General features: G+C 42.4%; 1 protein-coding gene across 6 annotated transcripts; it reads left to right on the forward strand.

Annotated features, from left to right (window-relative positions):
• The first annotated feature begins 1839 nt into the window (after window positions 1-1839).
• Window positions 1840-16414, forward strand: qki2 (QKI, KH domain containing, RNA binding 2). Of its 6 annotated transcripts, none has more exons than XM_023949827.2 (10): window positions 1840-2178; window positions 2309-2476; window positions 4354-4502; window positions 5527-5643; window positions 9426-9569; window positions 10652-10739; window positions 10958-11242; window positions 12580-12603; window positions 13264-13341; window positions 15061-16414. In XM_023949827.2, the coding sequence occupies exons 2-10, from the start codon at window positions 2335-2337 to the stop codon at window positions 15081-15083; spliced, it is 1050 nt and encodes a 349-aa protein (XP_023805595.1). In that variant the 5' UTR covers window positions 1840-2178; window positions 2309-2334; the 3' UTR covers window positions 15084-16414. The 6 variants fall into 6 exon arrangements, 5 of the variants coding, with proteins under 5 accessions (XP_023805595.1, XP_078793763.1, XP_078793764.1 ...); XM_078937637.1 differs by having other exon boundaries at window positions 13267-13341; XR_013651569.1 differs by lacking the exon at window positions 12580-12603 and having other exon boundaries at window positions 12604-13341.
• The last annotated feature ends 3681 nt before the right edge of the window (window positions 16415-20095 follow it).

Raw genomic sequence — 20095 nt, forward strand, 5'->3', positions numbered from 1 at the left:
ACATTTCTCCTGGCCTTTTTCTGTTACAGCCTCCTAAAGAGTTCAAATACGAGCTTCATGCCATTTTATTATTGCAGGACTTTCAACAAATGCTCCTATAGAGGAGGGTGGAGGTCATTTCACTGCATTTCAGCTCCAACATGAATAGTCACAAACCATCAATATTAAAAGCCCATGTGCAATCAGATTTTAATTTTTTACACTGTGCTGGATTGTTCGATATTTAATGCCTTGCTTTAATTTTAAAACTGGCCTTTTGATTGTGAAATACACAAAGTAAAAGTTCTAATTATTTATTGACGTTGAGAACAAAAGCTCTTTAAAAAGCTTGTGGCATAACCTGGCACAATGAAAACTTTCAATGTTTAGGGATGCAAACATTTGCAGAAAGTATACGCAAAATTCGTAAGTGTACAGTTTCGGGTGTTTCTTAAATAGTTTTTGAGTCATTTCAAATGTACTTCCGGTTTAATGACTTGACAGCTAAATGCATTAATATTGTGACCTAATGAAAATCAGTGGTTTCACATGTTGACTTTAAAATAACACCTTCTCATGTTTAAAACCTGTGTTGTGTTTAAAGTTCTGTCTTAAAAGTGAAAAAACCAAACTTAAATTATTATGGAAAAAGCCTTCCTCGATGCATACAAGCTCATTAATCATCAAATGCAATTTTTACTTTTTTTTCAAGAAAATTCTAGGATAAAACAACTTGTTCCGCAGTTAACCCAATGCATTATGTATTTCTGGTACATTTGCAGCTGATCCAAGCTGGGTTTTATTCTTGTATTCATACATTTTACAAGTCTTGAAATAAAGGCTATATCTATTAATTCAATCCATGAATTCATTTTCTCTCACAACTAATTGTTTATTGTTTCCAATTTGTTAGTTTTTACCATAAGAATGTAAATTTGATCAATAAAAGTTCTGTCTTTGTTAGTTTTACATTGAGAAATCTATTTATCTTAACCGAAATACACTTAGTTGTTAGTAATGAACACATGAAACTAATCAATATTTAGTTTTATACGTACGGAGCCAAGGACATGTCAAAAAGAAAAAAAAAAAGCATATTCTTTGTGCAAATTAATAGAAACAATTGAGTTATTTGTGCGCACAAATTTGAATTTCATGACCACAAATGAGCATCTTTTGGGAAATTTTAGGGCACGAGCCAGCATTTTGTGCACAGACATGAGTGTTTTAATAATTCCTACTACTAATTTGTGACCACATAATACTAACGTGTGGCCACAAATTGCTCATTTGTGAACACAATTTTAATTTGTGTGCACAAAATGCTAATTTGTGCACATAAAATGCTTATATGTATAGACAAAATTCTATTTAGCTCTCAAAATACTAATTTGGATGCACAAAAGACTAATTCGAACCAACAAAATGCCCATTTGTGTGCACAAAAAGCTAATTTGTGTAGGCTACACATCATACTTAATTGTGCCCACAGTGCTTACAAAATATTAATCTGTGCCCACTATATACTAATTTGTGCACATAAAATGTGAATAAAATTCTAAATTGCAGCCAAAAAACCCTAAAAATGTGGCCTTTTTGTTTTACATGCAATTCCCAAGGCTCTGTAGAATGTATTGTGATTTATTTTTTACATATTTGAACTTTTTTTCTTTAAAGTCTGGGTGGTGGGGTTTCTGTTGTAGGTTAGAACTAAAAACAGCAGAACTGACAGACAGTTGTTGCTGGAGAACAGGTGTACATACCTATACAAAGCTGTTATTTTGTTATTGGGTGGATGTGGGGTGTCCGCGTGCGTGTTAGCCCGTCAAAAGGGCCCGAGCCCCCCTCCTCCTCCTCCCCACTCTACTAGATAGCGGCGGCGCGCGGCGCGGCCGCGACAGTCCACTCAGTACTGTAATCATATGATAAGGGAGCGGATCCACAACGCGGAGCACCGACACACCGGACGAGCGAAGCAGGGCACGCGGGCCAGGGGGGACGGCGGTATTCCTGCATCTGCCGAAGAAGTCGGTTAACGTGTCAAAGAAGAGCTGAACTGCCCCCCGTGACGGAACTTTTACAAACTCTGGAGAGAGCAGAGCAGAGGGGCGGGAGGGGGGACCGTGTTTGGGAGGAAGAACGGGTCTCACTAACCGAAGGACAGTCCACTAAACCGGCGCGGAGGAGTTGAGTTCACCCGTAAGTCAGCGGCGGTCTGCGGGTCGCGGAGTCCCCCGGGGATCCTTGCGCCGCCACTTTGGGATTTTTTTTTCCTCTTTCTTCTCCTTCAGTTTTTTTTCTTCAAAGAAAACAGTTATTTTGTTCTTAGCTAGGAAACTCGAACCCCAAAAAGCCATGGTTGGAGAAACGGAGGTGAAGGAGAGACCCAAGTCCAACCCGGACTATTTAATGCAGCTGATGAACGACAGGAAGGTGATGAGCTCACTGCCCAACTTCAGCGGCATCTTCACGCATCTGGAGCGGCTGCTGGATGAAGGTAAGCCGGCTCCTCATCACTCAGAGTCAGTCCATTTTTTACCCATCATCCTTTTAGTGGGCCAGTGTTCATAAAAGTAGTTCCTGACTTTATTAAAAAGTCATTAAGTGCTGGAATTCCTCCCTGCCTCCACGGAAACGTGACAGACAGCAGTGTTGCCCCCCCCCCCCCCCCCGCCCCCCCCCCCCCGCACTGATTTGATCCCAGTGATAAATTGCCACATTTACTTTGCCCTTTGACTGTTTTCACTCAGCACAGATCTTTAAACGTGGAGGCAACTTGAAGTAACATCTCAGATTTGTTGACCCTCATAGGAGACTCTCCACCCACACACACCCACACCCACACACACACACACACATGGTGATGGGAACAAACAGACAGTTGTTAGCCTTTCCCAGTGATCTAATGCGCAGGCTTATGTGAATGCTTCAGCCCATCCCTGAGCAGGAACGAAACCATGTCAGTGTGTAACATTCTGGACCACATTTGAAACTCTGGAATTTGACTACCAACTTGTTACTTTAATCAAACCCAAGCAGGCATCTTAAAAAAAAAATCCCCTTTTTTCTCAATGTCATTCATGAAAAGTCGCTACAAGTTTGTTGCACGCCAGCACTGTCCAACCTAATGACACGGCGGAGTTGACCGGTCGACCTCTGCAGCTCACACAAATAGGTCAACTTAGCCTGTCTTGTTGTGTTGAAGTGAGGGGGGCCTGACAACTCGCATGTGATCATCTGACACCACTGGTTTCCGTGAAAGACCTTCCTCGTTTGAGCCACAATGTGCAGAAAAATCCTCCGCTCCACCTTTCTGATAGGGGTCTACATTTAACCCTTTGACAGGTCGAAGTGTTAAGGTTAGGTTGGCCGCTGCTCTCCTTCTCCTCCTTTATCATTCCTTCCTTTGACCTTCGTTCACTTCTCGTTTTCTTTCTGCTACTTTTAACTCAACTGTGACAAAAGCGATGCTTGGCTGTGCAGATTTGTGCGTGTTTGTAATTGTTAGCTTTGGCCTGTAATAGGTCAGAATAGGTTATTAGAGGATCTTGCGTGTCACTGCTGTAGTGGCTCTAATTACAGCTTCCTACTGCAGTTATTATGGTCAGACTCATCACTCTGAGAGGAGGGAGACATGCTTGTCAGCCTGCTTGGTCAGATGATATTCACGCCCCACGGCAGTTATCCTGCCGTCAGTGTGCTGGTGGGGACTGCAAACTGGAGGGGTCTGTGTTTATGTGTTGCATAAGTGTTTGTCTGCTTCAGTAGTTGGTTATTATTGTGCTGGCGTGTCATTGCAAAGGTATCAGAGAGGCGAGCGCGGGTCACGGAGGCGACGGGCGGAGACGGGGCTCCACAGCTAAACCCCACCCGACAAATAAATGGATTTTCACAGAATTATCTGCAAATTTGAAGCCAAAAAATCAACTAAAAATGTGATGTTTTAATGGTTGAAAGCTGAAAGTGTGTAAAGTTCACAAGCTTCCTAAAAAGTGACCATGTGCATCCCTTGCATTATTTGCAGAGTGGAGGTGGGGTTGACCTGTAGTCGAGATTGAAGGTAAAGACAGCATCCAGATTTTCTAAGCGCTCGGTGGTTAAATTCTACATTGTGGTGCAGAATAGTTGCGAGCGTCTCCCTGCAAGCCGTCCGTGCGCCTGTCTTTCAGGCAGATGTCACACACTCAGAGCTTCCTTTTTATTCTGGTGACGGTGAGTCATCACCCTGAAGAACGGACAGTCTGACGAAAGAAATGTGAAACCTCTTGTACCCCACTCTTCCTCCTCCTCCTCCTCCTCCTTCTCCGGGGGTCTTCGACCACTTACTTTGCTGAACTCAGCTGCCCTTTTTTTCTTCTGCTTCTGTCTCCCAAGAAATTGGCAGGGTGCGCAAAGACATGTACAACGACACGCTGAACGGCGGCATGTTCAACGGGCGCGACATGGAGGAGCTTCCTGAAGCCATCGGGCCTGTGGCTCAGCTGCAGGAGAAACTCTACGTCCCAGTCAAAGAGTACCCTGATGTGAGTGGACGACTCAACGGCCTTCCATCGGTTTGGAGGAGTTTCTGGGTACCTCCTAGTCTCAGCCGCAAAGAAAGCCCAGCTCAAAAACAGGCAGATTTGTCTATAATTTTCTATCTAAAAAAGCTGATTTCACTCTGAGCTCATCTTTGGCTACACCCAGTGAGGTAATCTGGAGTTAAATAAATCAATTTAATGAAGCCACATCAGGCTAAACCAAAGGTACAGACTCATCAGGTTGGTTCCTTCCAACAGGCGACATTCAGGTGTAAATGTCACCTTTCTGGCAGCCTTTCCAGGTTTACAGTATAAATATTTATCAGAGCTCGGATTAAGTTTTTCCTCCAAATTATAAAGTCGAGTGAGCTGCAGCGAAAAGACGACCATGCCGCACATCCGCTGCCATGCCAAGTACAGCTAAGCACATCAATATGAGTTGATCCAGATTGCATAGCTCACATGATTTTCTCCATGCATCAGTTCGCCAATCACCCACCACAATGACGGGCTGTCCACACTCACATGACAGCGCCTAACAGGACACACACAGGAGTGCATTGGAAAACGGTTGAGATCAAGGTTAAATTTAGAGCGCCGTTCGTTCCTCTGTCTGGATTTTTCCTCGTCTGCTTGTGAAGCCTGAAGATGGCATCAAGGAAAAGTTCGGCGGACGGGCTGAGAAAAACTTTTTTTTTCTTTTTTGGGTAGAGGGCATAGAATACGAGGGGACGAGGCTGGACTTTGTTAGGAGACACAGGGATAGTGGCTGAGAAACAACACAGACACAGAGGGGCAGCTGTCTGCTTAATCACTCAGCCATAGTGACAGATAAGGTTAAGAGAACGGCGCTGTCCTGTCACGCCACCAACAACAGCCTGGACTCAAACGAAGAGCTATTTCCGTCTGCACATCACACACGCTCTAACCTCAAAGCCTCCCACGGTCATACGTCATAAAAAAAACGAATATATGTACAGATATTAAATTCTCTTAACTTTTTTTATTTATTTGCTCTTGCTTGTAGTTCAACTTCGTAGGGAGGATCCTGGGCCCGCGTGGACTGACGGCCAAACAACTGGAGGCCGAGACCGGCTGCAAGATCATGGTGCGAGGAAAAGGCTCCATGAGAGACAAGAAGAAGGTAAACAACACACAACACGGCCCCACCATGAAGGATCCAACGGAAATGGCGAGCAATATCAGAGCTGCCCAACCGTAAAGTCGTAGTTTACTGATTATTTTGGCTTTTTAAAATTACTTTTATACTCTGCACCTTACCTGATATTACAGACCCACAACGATCATCTTTTGAGCTATAGTGACACCGTCCCCACTGGTCTTTGAATTATAATAATTCAGTTTTTGTCCAAAGTCAAAAATCCTGTATCATTTTCTAGGACATAGTTTCTGCCAAGCGGCGGTAGTTTATTAAAAATTCACCTCTGAGTTGCAGGCGGGACCGTTGGCGTGGAGCAACCCCCCCATTGTTACTGAGAGCTCTCTGTTTATGCGCTACCTTACAGCCCCTCAAAACACCGACCAAACATTTGTGGTACAACAAAAATGGCAACAAGATTGGAGCGATACAGTAGCGTCTGAGCCAGATTCCAGGTCAGATTAAGAAAACTAAGACGTACATTGATCCATTTGTCTACAAGTGGATGCATCAGAATGGAGCAGAGCAGGGAACTTGCATAGTATTTTCAAAATCATTACAAATATGATCTTTTTTATTCAGAATTATTTCGTCGGCTCCTAATTCACAACAATTTGAATACATGCAGTACAGACCAAAAGTTTGGACACACCTTCCCGTTCAAATGAATGGGAAGGTGTGTCCAAACTGTAAATACTCAGAAGGACAGTTTTAAGCCTTATTTTCCCTTTATTTGTGTCGTCCATCATCAGAAAAAGGTCACAAGAAAACCTTAAAAACACCTAAAACACCATTTTCATGAGAGTGGGTCTTTAAATTAACAACAAAATGTTTTTCCAGCATCAACTTCAAGCCTTCTCTGGTCCTTTAAGCATTTTATTTTTAGTTTTAACAAGTGAACATATAAGATGCTGATAGGTGGACTCACTTCCCTTAAAGAGACCCCTCCAAAAATATAAAAAGATATTTGGTGCTGGAAGTAAGGTGGAATTTTCATGTCGTGGAGACTGGAAATACGGTGACAGCAGCCTCAAAACACTTTAACAGTCACAGTTGTTGTAACATGGAAAAATAATCAAAGTTATAATAAATTAATATATTTGTTAATATTTGATGAGAGAAAGATTTTGTTACAGCACAATCAATGATTGTTCTCAATTAAAAATGTCATTTACAATAATATAATTAACCAGCAATTCAAATTAAAGGTTAAAGCTAGAAAACATTGATTTTCCCATCTGTTTTCCTAGCTATCTATTCATTTGTTTATTATTCCTCACTTTTTGGTGCACAGTTTCTTTTTCCTGTCCTGGTGTTCAGTCCATCTGTCCTCCCTTCCTCTCCCCTGGTGTCTACTGTTGGACGGAGTCGACTTAAGCTTTCCAAACGGCAGGTGGAGCAAGTCCAGCATTCCACTCCCCCACCCCTCTCTCTCTCTCTCTCTCTAGAACATTCCCTACCCCGCACGCCCCTCAGAGGGAGACGCTCAGAGACAGAGAGGAAGGAAAACAGAGACACAGTGGGAGGCAACTGGGGGAAAAGAGAGATGTTGACTTTTAGTGTTCTTCAGAGCGATACAGTTCACTTAAAAAAACATCCTCCCAACACCACACAGATGCACCGCTCAGTCTTCTGCCTTTACTTCAGCTGCTTGTTCTCTTCTGCAATGACTCCAGTTCTAATTGAAAGTTAAAAAAATTACACGCACAATCAAAAACCTTTAGTACCACATAAAGTAGCTGAATTGAGAGAATTATTTCACAAATTAATCTAAAGATAAAAACACTATAAATATAAGGAGTCTAGAAAGCTATAAAATGCTTTTATTTGTTGAATTCATTGTTTTGTTATATATCATCCAGCCTAAATCCATCACTTCATGCATTTATTCTTTCATTCATTTATGATTTGTACAGTTTGTTTCCATACACGGGTTCACACCTGGCTTTGGAATGTATCTCCACATCTGTCTTGAGTGATCACTGGTGATCAGATCCAGCCTCCTCGCTTTAAAAACAAACAAAAACAAGGTTTACTTTAGTTTTGGGAAAAGGCTCACGCCTGTCACACCCACGGAGCACGGGATGGGGAGGGGGACGTCGGATCACAGACCGATTCCTACCTATTATCTGTACTTTCCCCGTCACACCCATCCGAGTTTCACCACTGAGCCCAAAATTAAGCTTTAAGCCGTTAAGTAGCAGGAAGCAAATGCTTTCTCTGAAATTGGAATCATTTTGCTAAACTAGAGTGCACAGCCAGTTTATGATCATACCAACTACGTTAACCTTTATCGGGACTTTTATAAAAACTCATATTATTGTCCACTGAATCCACTGATAATGCTTTAATTTGAAATTTCCCGGGCTTCATGTGTGTATTCATTTCCCAACCTCGCCTTCTCTTCCTATTTATCGTGCGAATGTTAATGAAAGCTCTAATTATCCGTACCAAGAATTGTTCATCTCCTTTTATTGTGAAGCTTCCAATTAATAAATTGAATTACTTTACAGGAATAGAAAACAAATCAAATTCCAACCTTTTTCAGATGTAAGGAAATTCACTCCCCTTTTTCCCTCATGTGCCAAAAACCTCTGATCGCTAGAACTGATAGTTAACAGTAGAATTGTTGAACTTCACTGCATGAAAGTGAGAAACACAAGTCAGAAAAATAAATAAAGGAGAAAGCGGACTGAAGGAACTTGCATTGATCAAATTATAGATTTTTTAAATCCAAATGTATACATAAAAGGATTATTTTGCAAGGCTAAAATAATGCACGATCTGTATTTTTCAGAGTTTCAAATACCCAATCTACCTTGGTGTCCTTTATAACCCCACTCTAATTATCTTTTGATCTATTGTAAAAGCGTTCTCAGTAGTCTTTTACTTATTATTCTGTCGTTTTTAGCCAAAAACCCTGTGTTGTTTTCTAGCACATAGTTTCTCTGCAAAGCAGCAGGAGTTCATTAGAAAATTGCCTCTGTTGTGGGTGGGACCGTTGGCACGGGGTAAGAAGTACATCCATGTACATCCAAGAAGTACATGGATCTGTTTGTCTGCCAGTGGAATAGAGCGCAGCTTGTGGCCTGCCATTGTAGCTTCTACGTCACACCTACAAGCTTTTTCCAACAACATTTTATCGTCTGCTCCTGAATCACAACGATTCGAATAAAGAAACACTCAGAAATACAAATTTAAGCTAAATTTTCTTTATATATGTACTCTATCGTGAGAAAATGACACAAGAACCCGTTCATCGGAGTGGGTCTTTAAAAAGTACAAAAGTTGGACAGTTGCAGAAAAAGACTTTTTGGCCATGCAAAAAAATGTAGCTATTTTGCTGTTTATCTATTTTATCGTTTATTAATAAATGATATTTTGAAAAAGAAAACAAAGTTAGAGTGAACGAGTGGAATTCATTTGGGGAAGAGTGGTGCTAAAAGAAGGCTCCATCCTGGGACACGGTGCACAAAGATCCAGAGAACACAACCTTCAGCAAAATGCAACAGCAATCTTGTTTAACGGCTGTGGAACAACACGGTCATTCCATGATTTCGATTCGCCTCCGAAACGGCGTTAGATAACCTTGAGCTTTGTGCAGGTCTGTTTGTGTGGAGTCTGAAGGCGGTCCAAGATCCCAGCCAAAGCAGAAGAAAAGTGAAATCCTGTTTCTCTCCCCCCTCTCTGCAGTAAAAAGGCCTGAGTTTGTGAGGTGCATCCAAACAAACCAACCTTTTTTTTTCTCCAATCTTTGTGTGCTTCAGGAGGAGATGAACCGGGGTAAGCCCAACTGGGAGCACCTCAACGAGGACCTCCACGTCCTGATCACAGTGGAGGACACGCACAACCGTGCCAAGATCAAGCTCCAGCGGGCCATCAACGAGGTCAAGAAACTCCTCGTACCCGCTGTGAGTGTCGCTCATGCGAGCCCAGATTGCATTTGCTGTATTAAAGGCAAATAACGGACTGGATGAGAGTTCACTGTGTTGGTATGCATAGAAGGGGGCAGGGGATTGTCAGCCCAAGAAGTGTGTGCGGTTTTTTTGTGTCTCTTCTCTGAGTGTGTGTGTATGAGAGAGTATGTGTAAAGGGTTAGGGTAATTAGGGAACAAGCATAAAGGGGTTGCCATAGTAACCCCGGGTTGTTTGAAAGGCTGAGGGAATGAATGGAGAGTCTGTTCACTCGTTCTCCCCACTCCATCACTCTTTTCACTCGTTCACAACTCACTATATTCCCAACTAGCAGCTAGAGTGTTCCTTCTGCTCTCCTTTTTGTTGTTGTTCTTCAAACAAGAGAACGTTTTGATTGCAACCCTCTACATTTCTCGCATTCTCCAGCCCACCTATAGCCCCCCCCCCTTCTCTTCCTTATAGGCATGCATACAAACTTCATGTATGGATTCACATGTGTTAGGAAAAACCAAAGCTCATTGATTTCATATGAGCCAAAGCGCACTTCAAAAATTCCCCTTAGAGACGACAAGTTTCCTTCCTTGTTTTTCTGCATCCTCTGCAAAAAACAGTAGGGGAGGTGGTGGTGGTGGGGGGGTCTATTGCAGCAATCAGCTGTCACATCCACTTTGGTCACAGCACGGCCAAGCGGCTGCAATAAAGGCTGTAAGACACATATATGCCTGTAGGCTGTTCGGAGCTGAGCACCTGCTAATCTATGTTTGTGTCTTTGTGTCTGCATGTGTGGAGAAGTAAAGTCAGTGCGATGTGTGTTAGTTTAACCCGGCTGACCTTTTCCTCCAAATGTAAATCAGTCAAGCTTTTCAGCAAGTCGTAACCGGAGCTGAGAAACTAACATGTTTGAAACGCAATATGTCTTGTCTGGAGGAGTGGCTAAAATCAAGGTCCAGTGCGACACGGGAGGTTTTCTTCCCAAAAGTTCCGACAAAAACCTTTAACAAGGTTCTTATTGGTTATTCGTCTATTCGTATAATTTGTTGAGATTTTGACAACTGTCTTTGGTGTGGTGCTGCTTTAGGCCGAGGGGGAGGACAACCTGAAGAAAATGCAGCTGATGGAGCTGGCCATTCTCAACGGGACCTATAGAGACGCCAATGTCAAGACGCGTAAGGATGACATCATAGCTCACATGTGGAGGAGGGTTGGTGGGTGACAAGGGAGGGGGCCATGGTACAGAAGCCCACTGTACATGGAAACAATGCGTCTGTTTCTCCTGTTAAATAGACTGTTTGTCCTGTCCTCTTCTTCCCTGTCCTGTCTATTGTACATTAAACGTGTGCGTACACCCACACGCGATTTCATTGAATGTTTGTGTGTTTTCCAGCGACCGCCACCTTCCCTCTAGGGACTCCTCAGGCGCCTCGGATCATCACAGGCCCAACACCCGTCCTGCCTCCATCCCTGCGCAACCCCGCCCCAGTCACCACGCCCACAATTATGCCCCTGATTCGCCAGATCCAGAGCTCCGCCCTTGTTCCAGGAGCCAGTCCACACCCGGCACTGATGCAGCAGGGGCCTGAATCTGGAATCATCTACACCCCCTATGAGTACCCGTACACACTTACACCCTCCATACTGGAATACCCGATCGACTCAACTGGAGTTTTAGGTAAATATAAGCCAGCAGGTCATCACTCCCATACATGGTCAATGGATGTATTATGAGAACTGGATATTGGTCACCAAAGGTCGTAGGTCAACATTACGGATTCTCCAACTGTTAACTTGCTAAATATAAACTTTTTAGTGTTTAATTTGATCTTGAGTTTAAAAATTTCTTTTTTTCATTCCAGTTGAACAGTTTAAGCTCCTTCCTAAACATCATGTTGATTTTGGACTCAAAGACTGTGTAAACAGATGATTTGGCAACTTCAAACCAAACTACACAGAATATTGATCGGTTCTCAGAAACATTGATGGTCTTTCTGTGGCTGAAGTAATTATTGAGTCTCACTGTTCTGAGAAGAAGAAGTAGCATTTAAAAAAAAAAACGTACCAGCTTCATCTGCCATCAGGTCACGTTTTTTATCCTCTACTAAATAACTATTGGTCGAAGTCAGAGAACTTTCTGCACCAAATGCAGTTTGCTACAGTTTTTAGTGGCCACCTCTACTTCAATTTACAAATAAATCCAGGATTAGATGCCAGCTTTAAACTTTGGGAGAAGTTATCTGCAACAGTCCACAAAATAAATGCTTCTTCTTTCAGACTCAAAAGAATATTGAGGTGAAGAACTCCGATGAAAATTGGGTTTTAGGTGTTTTTAATGTTTTTGATTGAGGACACATGTAGAGAAAACTAAGTTTAAATTGCATTTGTGAGTATTTCTTTATATAAATTGTTGTGAATCAGGAGCAGATGAAAAGATGCACCTGGAAAAACATCTGTTTGATATGTAGAAAATACACTTTGTGGGTCACAAGCTCCCTGCTCCGCCCCATTCTGATGCATCCACTTGTAGACGACTAGATTCATGCACGTCTTAGTTTTCCTCGTCTGAGTTGGAATCTGGCTCAAGCGCGAAAGCCTCAATATTTCTTGAGGGGCTGTAAGGCAGCGGGAGAGCGTATAAACAGTTAACGGGGAGGGAAATATAGGGGCAGGGTTGAGCCACAACAACAGTCCCACCCACAACGCAGAGATGAATTTCTAATGAACTCCTGCAGCTCTGCAGAAACTATGTCCTACACCGTTTTCAAATTTTAGCTAAAAAACTGCATGATCATAATTAAAAAACTGTTGGAAACGCTTTGAAAATAGATCAAAAGATGATGGGAGTGGGACTTAAAACAAAACAAAATCCAAACTTGTTTTCTGTCAGTTTTGTTCTTGTCGCCTAGGGTTACCGTCCTGTCCGGGTGGCAGACACTGGCAGCCATATCCAGCTCTTGTAATACATCCTGGTTGTTAACAGTTGCATGCTGAAGCTCATTGCTGGGCTAACAGTCCCTTCTTCCTGTGTTTTTGCAGGTATGGCTTTTCCCACCAAAGGCTAAGCAACAGCATCTATCCCTAGCACACACATGGACTGGCTTGCAAAGACACCCCCTTGTGCCTCTGCCCTACCCCCCCCCAACCAACCACACAAACACAAACACACAAACACACTTTTCCCTCAGAGCAAACAGTTTGCTTCCTCCTTAGGATGACAGATTTCCTCAGCAGTCATTCTGTAGTCGAGTGTCCATTCCTGTTCGTTTCCTCTTTGTATTAGCAGACTAGCGTTGTGGTGTGACAGCGACTTTAACGTTTTGTTTTTTTAATAATTCAGCTTCTGCTTGTAATTTTTAACACGTTATAGTAAACCCATAGATATTTTAGAAGAGCTGCTGTTTGCGACTTAACATACGATGAAGCTTATTTTGATCACAGAGCTATAGAGTGACTTTGCTTACAGCTGATGTTGATGCTTAGTGAGAAATTAGTGGTTTGAATTATTTTAGAGAGCAGAAGACCACAGAACAACAATTCTGTCCTTTAGAAGTGGGGAGTTTTTTTGTTTCTTTGTTTGTTTCCGAACACCTTCCAGTCATTTCTGGTGTCACTGATGTTGGTACCATGGGTGGACTGTGATGTCTTTCTGATGAGTAACCTTCTGTGTTCTGTTTTGGGATTGTTAATGGCTGTTAGCAGGTGCCATGACCACTAAGGTACGACGCCACGACAAGAGAATCCATCCTTACCAAAGGGTAGTGACCACAGACAGAGGTTAGTTAGCTCACCAGCCACCGTATGTGTGTGTGTGTGTGTGTAAATGTGCGTTCTCCTGCGTGTGTGTGTGTGTGCATGCAGACCCGGCGGACCAATTTCAGTTTGTGTGTAACGCGGCATTCCTAAACGAGAGATAACTCAATCGAGCAAAATGTGAAGCAGGACTTGTTGCAGAGGAATCAGAGAGGGAGAAGCGGGGAGGAACCACCGTGGGTAAAGAATGTTTACCCTCTCGTTTTGAATAGACGGGTCTGTTCATGTGACCCCCGTCCCTCGTGACTTCTGGAGCCCTCCCTTGAAAACCATATGTCGCTGTTTATCTCCTCAGTACTACTCCTTACCACATAAATACTGCAGGAAGTTGTATTTACACTCATGAGACAGGACGTTCCTTTTTAAAATACTTCCTTAAAATCTTTCTTAAGCCCACTTATTTCATGACACGAAAGCAAAGCGATGATTGTCTCTTTCTAAAGGTCATTGAATTGATTCTGATCTTTAGGTTTCACTACTAAAACACAGCGTGTGATAACTACTGAAGTCTGTGTTACAAGCTCTTTTGTATGAATACTGTTGTTTGTGGTCTTATCAGTCGCCCACTGGACTTTATCATTGGGGCTGTTTACATATTTCATTTATTTCCTAGCCAGAGTGGTGCTGTTACCATGTATTTAGCTGCAAAAAGACATTTGTATATAGGGAATTTAAGTGCTTATATAAAGCTTATGGAAAAAGATCGCTTGGAAATAGTTTTTCTTTTTAGCTTTCAAATTTTTATTTTTGTTTTTATGATATGCTTTTTATAGATAAAGTGTCTCCATATAAGATTTATTCAAAGTGTGTAGCCACGACTGTTTTAGCCACCCCCCCCAAAGGTGGCAATGAAGGCAGTGTTTTTGCTCTGTGTATTTAAGACGAGGCCACCCTCTCGATTCACGGGCCTTGTGACTGTTATATGCAACAGAATGGACTAGTTAGCTGCAATATATGTGTGTGAGCGTTGGTGCTCTTGTTGTACACAATGGAAAAAAAAAAGAACACTAAAAGGCAATAAAGATAAGTATTGAAAAAAAAGTTCTCTAAAGCGAACCAAAGTCTCTAAATTTTTGTAGTTAGTCTGTCTGCTGTTAAACTTTTCTCCAAATCATTTCTTAACCCCTCATTGCTGTCTTTGCTAGTCTGTTTAGGTGCTGCTCTAAAACTTCATAGTAAACGAATCAAGCCATAATAAATAATCAGTTTAATCATCCAGATCTGACTCCTGCTGCTAAACAAAAGCTCTATTTGAAAGGATAGACTTTCCGAGGTCAGTGCACTGTTCTTTGGACATAAAGGTCACTTTCTCACCCATGTGAAACCATGCTGTCTCCCTCTGTCCATGGTTTCACTGTCTGTCTCTGCTAAACGTAGCACAGTGGCTAGCATGAGTAGTGTCACCATAGCAACTCCCTCACGGCACCAGGGGCGTTGCCCGAACCCTGCGGACACCTTCATGAGCGCAGGTGGAGAACCGGCGCTCGTGAAGGTGCGTCTCTGCGCTCACGCAACGCCCCTCGCGCCGTGAGGATGCTTTAGATTTGCCTTGTTGTCATCCCAACGCCACTAGCTGACACTAATCTCTTTTCTATCTTTTTTTCTTTTTATGTCCCCTTTTATGTGCCCTTTTTGTTTTTGTTTCCTTTCCTCGTCTGTCCGTTTCTGTTCGTCTAACTCTAGCTGCCACGGCAACTAACCCATGACCCCCCTTGACCTTCTGACCTTTCCGCCCACTGATGACCCACCCATCTCTGCCCGCTGGCGCGCTCATTGGCTCACGGCCCTGCCACTCCCCCAGCTCAGCCAACCAGAGACCACAACACGGGGAAGGTCCAGCCTGCCTCTGTCTAACCAGTGACCCGACGACAGCGCTCATGGGAAAAAAACCTCAGGACCCATCGCCAAGGCCCAGCTTAAACGTTACCACCAAACGTGCCTTCCTTTTTAAATTCCAAAGCCAGTTCAAGATTTGAGTTTTCTCTTTTGTTTTGTTTTTCTCAAAATTACAGTCTGTAAGAAATCCAACACTTAGGTTGGGCCCCAAACTGGTAAAGGGCTCCAAAACCAACCCCAAGATGTGCCAACCTGTTACTTTGAGCTGCCATGCAATGCAATAACAATGACTCTGTTAACTGGACTGATTCTAGAGGTACTTATCAGCACAAAACTCTCCTTAAAACACTCATTTGTTAAAAAGAAATCCAATTCCAAGAATGTTTATTTCTCAGCAGGCGCCTTTTTTACAAACGCCTCCTTTTTTAACCACTCAGCTGCCACATAACAGCAATTACATGTTAGACATGATTTCATGTTAAAAAAAACATTGTTTATTTGGAAAAGCTGCATTTCAATTCAGTTGGATTTATATGGCCCAATATTTACAACAAGAGTCTCTTTCAATGGGTTGACATCTGTGCACATTTGAAAACATTTTAAGGACTTTTTAGGAAAGGCAGAAGTTTTAGGAGCAGGAATTTGTATTATTATTCTGCGTGTGGGCGCAGGTATTTCCAGTCAGATTGTTCCTTCGTCATAACTCGACTGGTCACGATGTCGCCTTTGCCTTTATCACAGTACAGTATTGTAAGAGCTTGAACAACAGTGCCTTTATTTATTGTGAGCGATGGAACAATGTTGTTCTAAAATCTGCTTTTCTTCTCCACCGCCGTCATTTGGATCCGGATGAGGCTGACGTATCCTCAACCAGTTTTTTTAATTTTCACCAAAAAAAAAAGAACGAAAAAGCTCACATGAATTTGAAGAGCAATGCTCGTCTAAAAACATGTCTGTGTTTATTTGAGTTGTTTGGCTTCCGTAAACAGTGTTAAACCATTTATTTGAGTGTTTTAGTGTTAGCTGAAGAGCTCATCCATGTTTGCATGTCTTTTTTTTTTTTCTGAGGAAACAGTTTGACGTAAACCAAGGGATGCCTTCATATAAAGGAAAATCAAGTAACATCTGTAACAAGTTTATAATGTATTTTTATATTCTATTTTGTACGCAAAAAGTAACATTAAACCACTTTTCGGGATGAGAGCATTGTCACGAACGATAGTTTGGTTTAAAAATGTACTTTTTGTGTCATTTTTCTAAAATCTCGAGCATTAACTTGGAGAGCATTGCTTGCCTTTTGTGCCTTTTGTATAAGAGCGACATTTAACATTAATCTACTCTTCAGTTTCAAGTGTAGGTTACTAACTGTTACCATTTCTGTGATTATTAACCACTTAATGGTATCTGTCTTTGAATTCTCAAAGTGTGACAATATGAAAAAAAACGACCTGTTCTCAGCGATGATCTTTTAACTTTTATCGGAGCGTAACATTAAAATCTTAGTTGTGAAACTAACAAACTTTGTTGCTTGTTCTCTGTAGCACCTAATTATGCAAAACGGCTTCCTTTCTGCATACTAATCAGCAAACACTCCTTAGATCCAGACAGAGGAACCGAGCAGGCACCCGGGCCAAAATGCAAAAAGGGAACACAATGTTTTCTCCCATTTCTCCTTTTCACTCTTCTGTCTCTTGTCGTCCGTCTTCCTCTGCTATTCAAGTGGACATCACACACACTAGTGTGTGTAATAGGAGAGAAGAAAACACACGGCTCACCATGGTTTCTCGCAGGCATGCACATGTATAACACAAGAGAGAAGGAGGGAGGGGAGGTGGTGGACTGGTAGGAGGCTTGGAGGACGAGGTGACTGGGGAATCGAGGGGAAATTGATTGTGCAATCTCACCCTGGAACATCTGCAGAGTAAATATCACACGGTGAAGTCTGTGAAGGAACAGCATGGACTTATGACAGTGGCTTTTCATTGCACTGGTGGAAAAACGTCCATTTTTCAACACTTGGACCCCAAACTTCCCTTCAAAGTGCAGATTGAGAGGTTCGCACGCAAAAAAAGAAGGAGGAAAATCACATGGGCTTCTCTGTGGTGAATGCAGCAGTGGGTGGCTCATTCGTCCTTTCTCTGCCCTTCCTGCTTTCATTGTGGGGCCGGCAGGGTGGGTGAATTTAAGGGAGGGGGGGGTCTGATACTGAACTTCAGGCTTGGAGTTGAGCCTGCTCTGTGACCACAGACAGTGAAGGGACATAATGTGACCACTGCTGACAATCCGCTGTACAGGAAGAAGCAGTGACTGAAACTCGCAAAGGGAGGGGGGGTATAAAGGAGAGCATGTGCAGATGAAAATGGGTGGGGGCAGAGGATGGGTGTGTACTCTTGTCTATGCTTTTCCTGTTTCCCCCCTTAAGTTGTGCGACTTTTTTTATACAGTGCAACTTTCTGAACACAGCTGGTAATGTGTTCTGCTGTCAGCTTTCACTGTTGCCAATTGTGGGGGCCCGGGGCTCCAACAGTTCAGATTGTGTGTCGTAAGACAACAGACAGGTTGATTTACATCGCCATGCATGCAGGGCATCCTCCGCATAAGGAGCCGCTCCTGATGTTCTCGTATTTGACGAACCAAGCAGCAACGGCGTTCTGTAAGCCGCCAGGAAACGGCCCAAAAGTTGTATTTCAAATCCTTCTTTCTCTGCCTTGTCCTCTTCCCATGTAAATAAGGCCAACTCCCCCGAACTCCACACACCCCTCTGAGGCACTTTAAAGACCCAACACTGTCTCCTTGTCTCCTTGGCGACCAGCTTACACTGGGGTCCTGTCGCGGCCTCTCTGTCTTTTGTGTTTGGGAGTTTAGAGACACAGAAAGGCTGAGAAAAGAGGGAGCAAAAGAGGAGAGGAAGGAAAAGTTGGTTAAAAAGACAACACAAAGATGACATCATTGCTATGTTATTCCACAACCAAGAATTTGGGTTCTGATGATGATGATGATGATTAGCCAGAGGCACAGAATGGGTGACAGCTCAGGCTGAGAGTGTGAGAGGATGGAGAGACGGAGGCCCACAGCTGAATGGGGCATTGTGGGAAAGACAGTGGGCACACTGGGCAGCAACACAGAGAACACTAACTCACACATCATGCCAGAGAGTCTGAAAACACCCACACTGGGCGACAATGGCAAACTTCATCGCTTCGCTTGGCCCCCTCTGAATACACACACACAATGACAGGGCCCGAATAAGATGCTCCGTTATTCCTGAAATCCAGAACACTAAATTCCTTCAGTTCCTCTGTCCCTTTGACTGGCAGCAGATGGCCCTGCCAGGCTGCGGTCTGCATGAGCGCATTTATTGGATTCTGCCTGGGAGTTACATCATTGCTTCAGATTCCGGGACACACCTCGATAACGTGTGACGTCACATTAACAAGGCACCTGCTGGAGATCTCTACCCTCGGGTGGAGTTTGGTTTGCATGTTCTCTCGTTTTTTTTTAAAGGTTTAAATCGCTTTGACCTGCTGTGACCTTCAGTTCAGGTAAGCATCAAGGGGTCAAACTGGCAACTTGTGCACGGACAAAATAAACTACATTCCACCTAAAGCACTTTAAAAGTACAAAAATAATTACAAAAGACAGAGAAATCAATTATAACCAAAAAACAACCCTCCTCCAAAAAAATCACCAATGACGGATAAAATAAAGTAGAGTATAAAGCGAAAATGTATAATTAAAAAACTGTGACATAGAATGTTTAAGTTAGCTAACGTTAGAGGTAAACAATATAAAATTGACTTTGGTTTTTTATAAAGGCTCTCATTGTTGATTTGGGGTCTCTGCTGCCACCTTGTGGTGAATGTGGAGAACTACATCTCCAAATGACCATAGAAGTAAAATCAAAGAATTAAAGATCAAACGTATATGTAAAAAAGACCAAACCTAAAGTTCTGTAGAGTTGTAGTGGAATTTCCCCCAAACATTGGCATGTTCTCTCTTTATTAGACAATTACAAAACCTTTTACAGTAGAGTATGTTAATATGTAGAATCCTGTTTAGGGTGTACTCCACCTTTGACCAACAGTAGCTTGGTCAGGCTCTGGTGACCCCGTAACCTCAAAAAGGATAAAGCAGGTATAGAAAATGGATAGATGGATGGATGGATGTATGGATATGCAGTATAGCCAAACTGTTTATTATAAAAAAAAAGATGATCTGGCACATTAAAGAAACAACAAACATAAAATGTAAATTCCATTGCAAAGTCAGTCTTTGATTAATAGTTCCTACCAATATATCCTAAAATGGGTAGTGAACAACAAGTTATTGAACAGCATGGTGTTTTTTCCCTTTATTTTTTGTCTATTGGTGTCATTTTGTTGATGCTTGATTTCAGTGTTTTTTTAATAAAACAATGTTTACATTGTGATTTAAATCATTCTTCTTTTATGGTATGTGAAATACTTTGGTAAGGATTGTAACTTTAAACATTAAGTTACTTATTGTCTGCTAGGTTCTGCAAACAAATTCACCAACAACATTTCTTTGGGAAATTTTGTTTTTCTTGCCCTGTAAAACTTTTGGTTCTATTATTGTGATTCTTGGTCTATTTGTACTTGCTGTCACATAATCCTGTCTCATCAGACAGACAGGTAACATTCTAACGGAACAAAAAGGAGCCAAAGTTCTTCTTTCCTTTTTTCATTCAATAATTTTTCTGGCCTAATAACCCTTGGACTAACACAAAAACCTTCAATGCGACCCCATCCAGTGTGAAACGTCAACACACTTTTGGCATATTGTCATGCCATTGGTACCACCATTCCTTCAGTATGTAAAATAGTTTTGTTTTTGTAATTTTCAAACACTTTGTCACATTGAA

The sequence above is a fragment of the Oryzias latipes genome, chromosome 19 (genome assembly GCF_053564925.1).
Source record: "Oryzias latipes strain Hd-rR chromosome 19, Olatipes_Hd-rR_3.1".
In the NCBI taxonomy this organism is placed as follows: Eukaryota; Metazoa; Chordata; class Actinopteri; order Beloniformes; family Adrianichthyidae; genus Oryzias; species Oryzias latipes.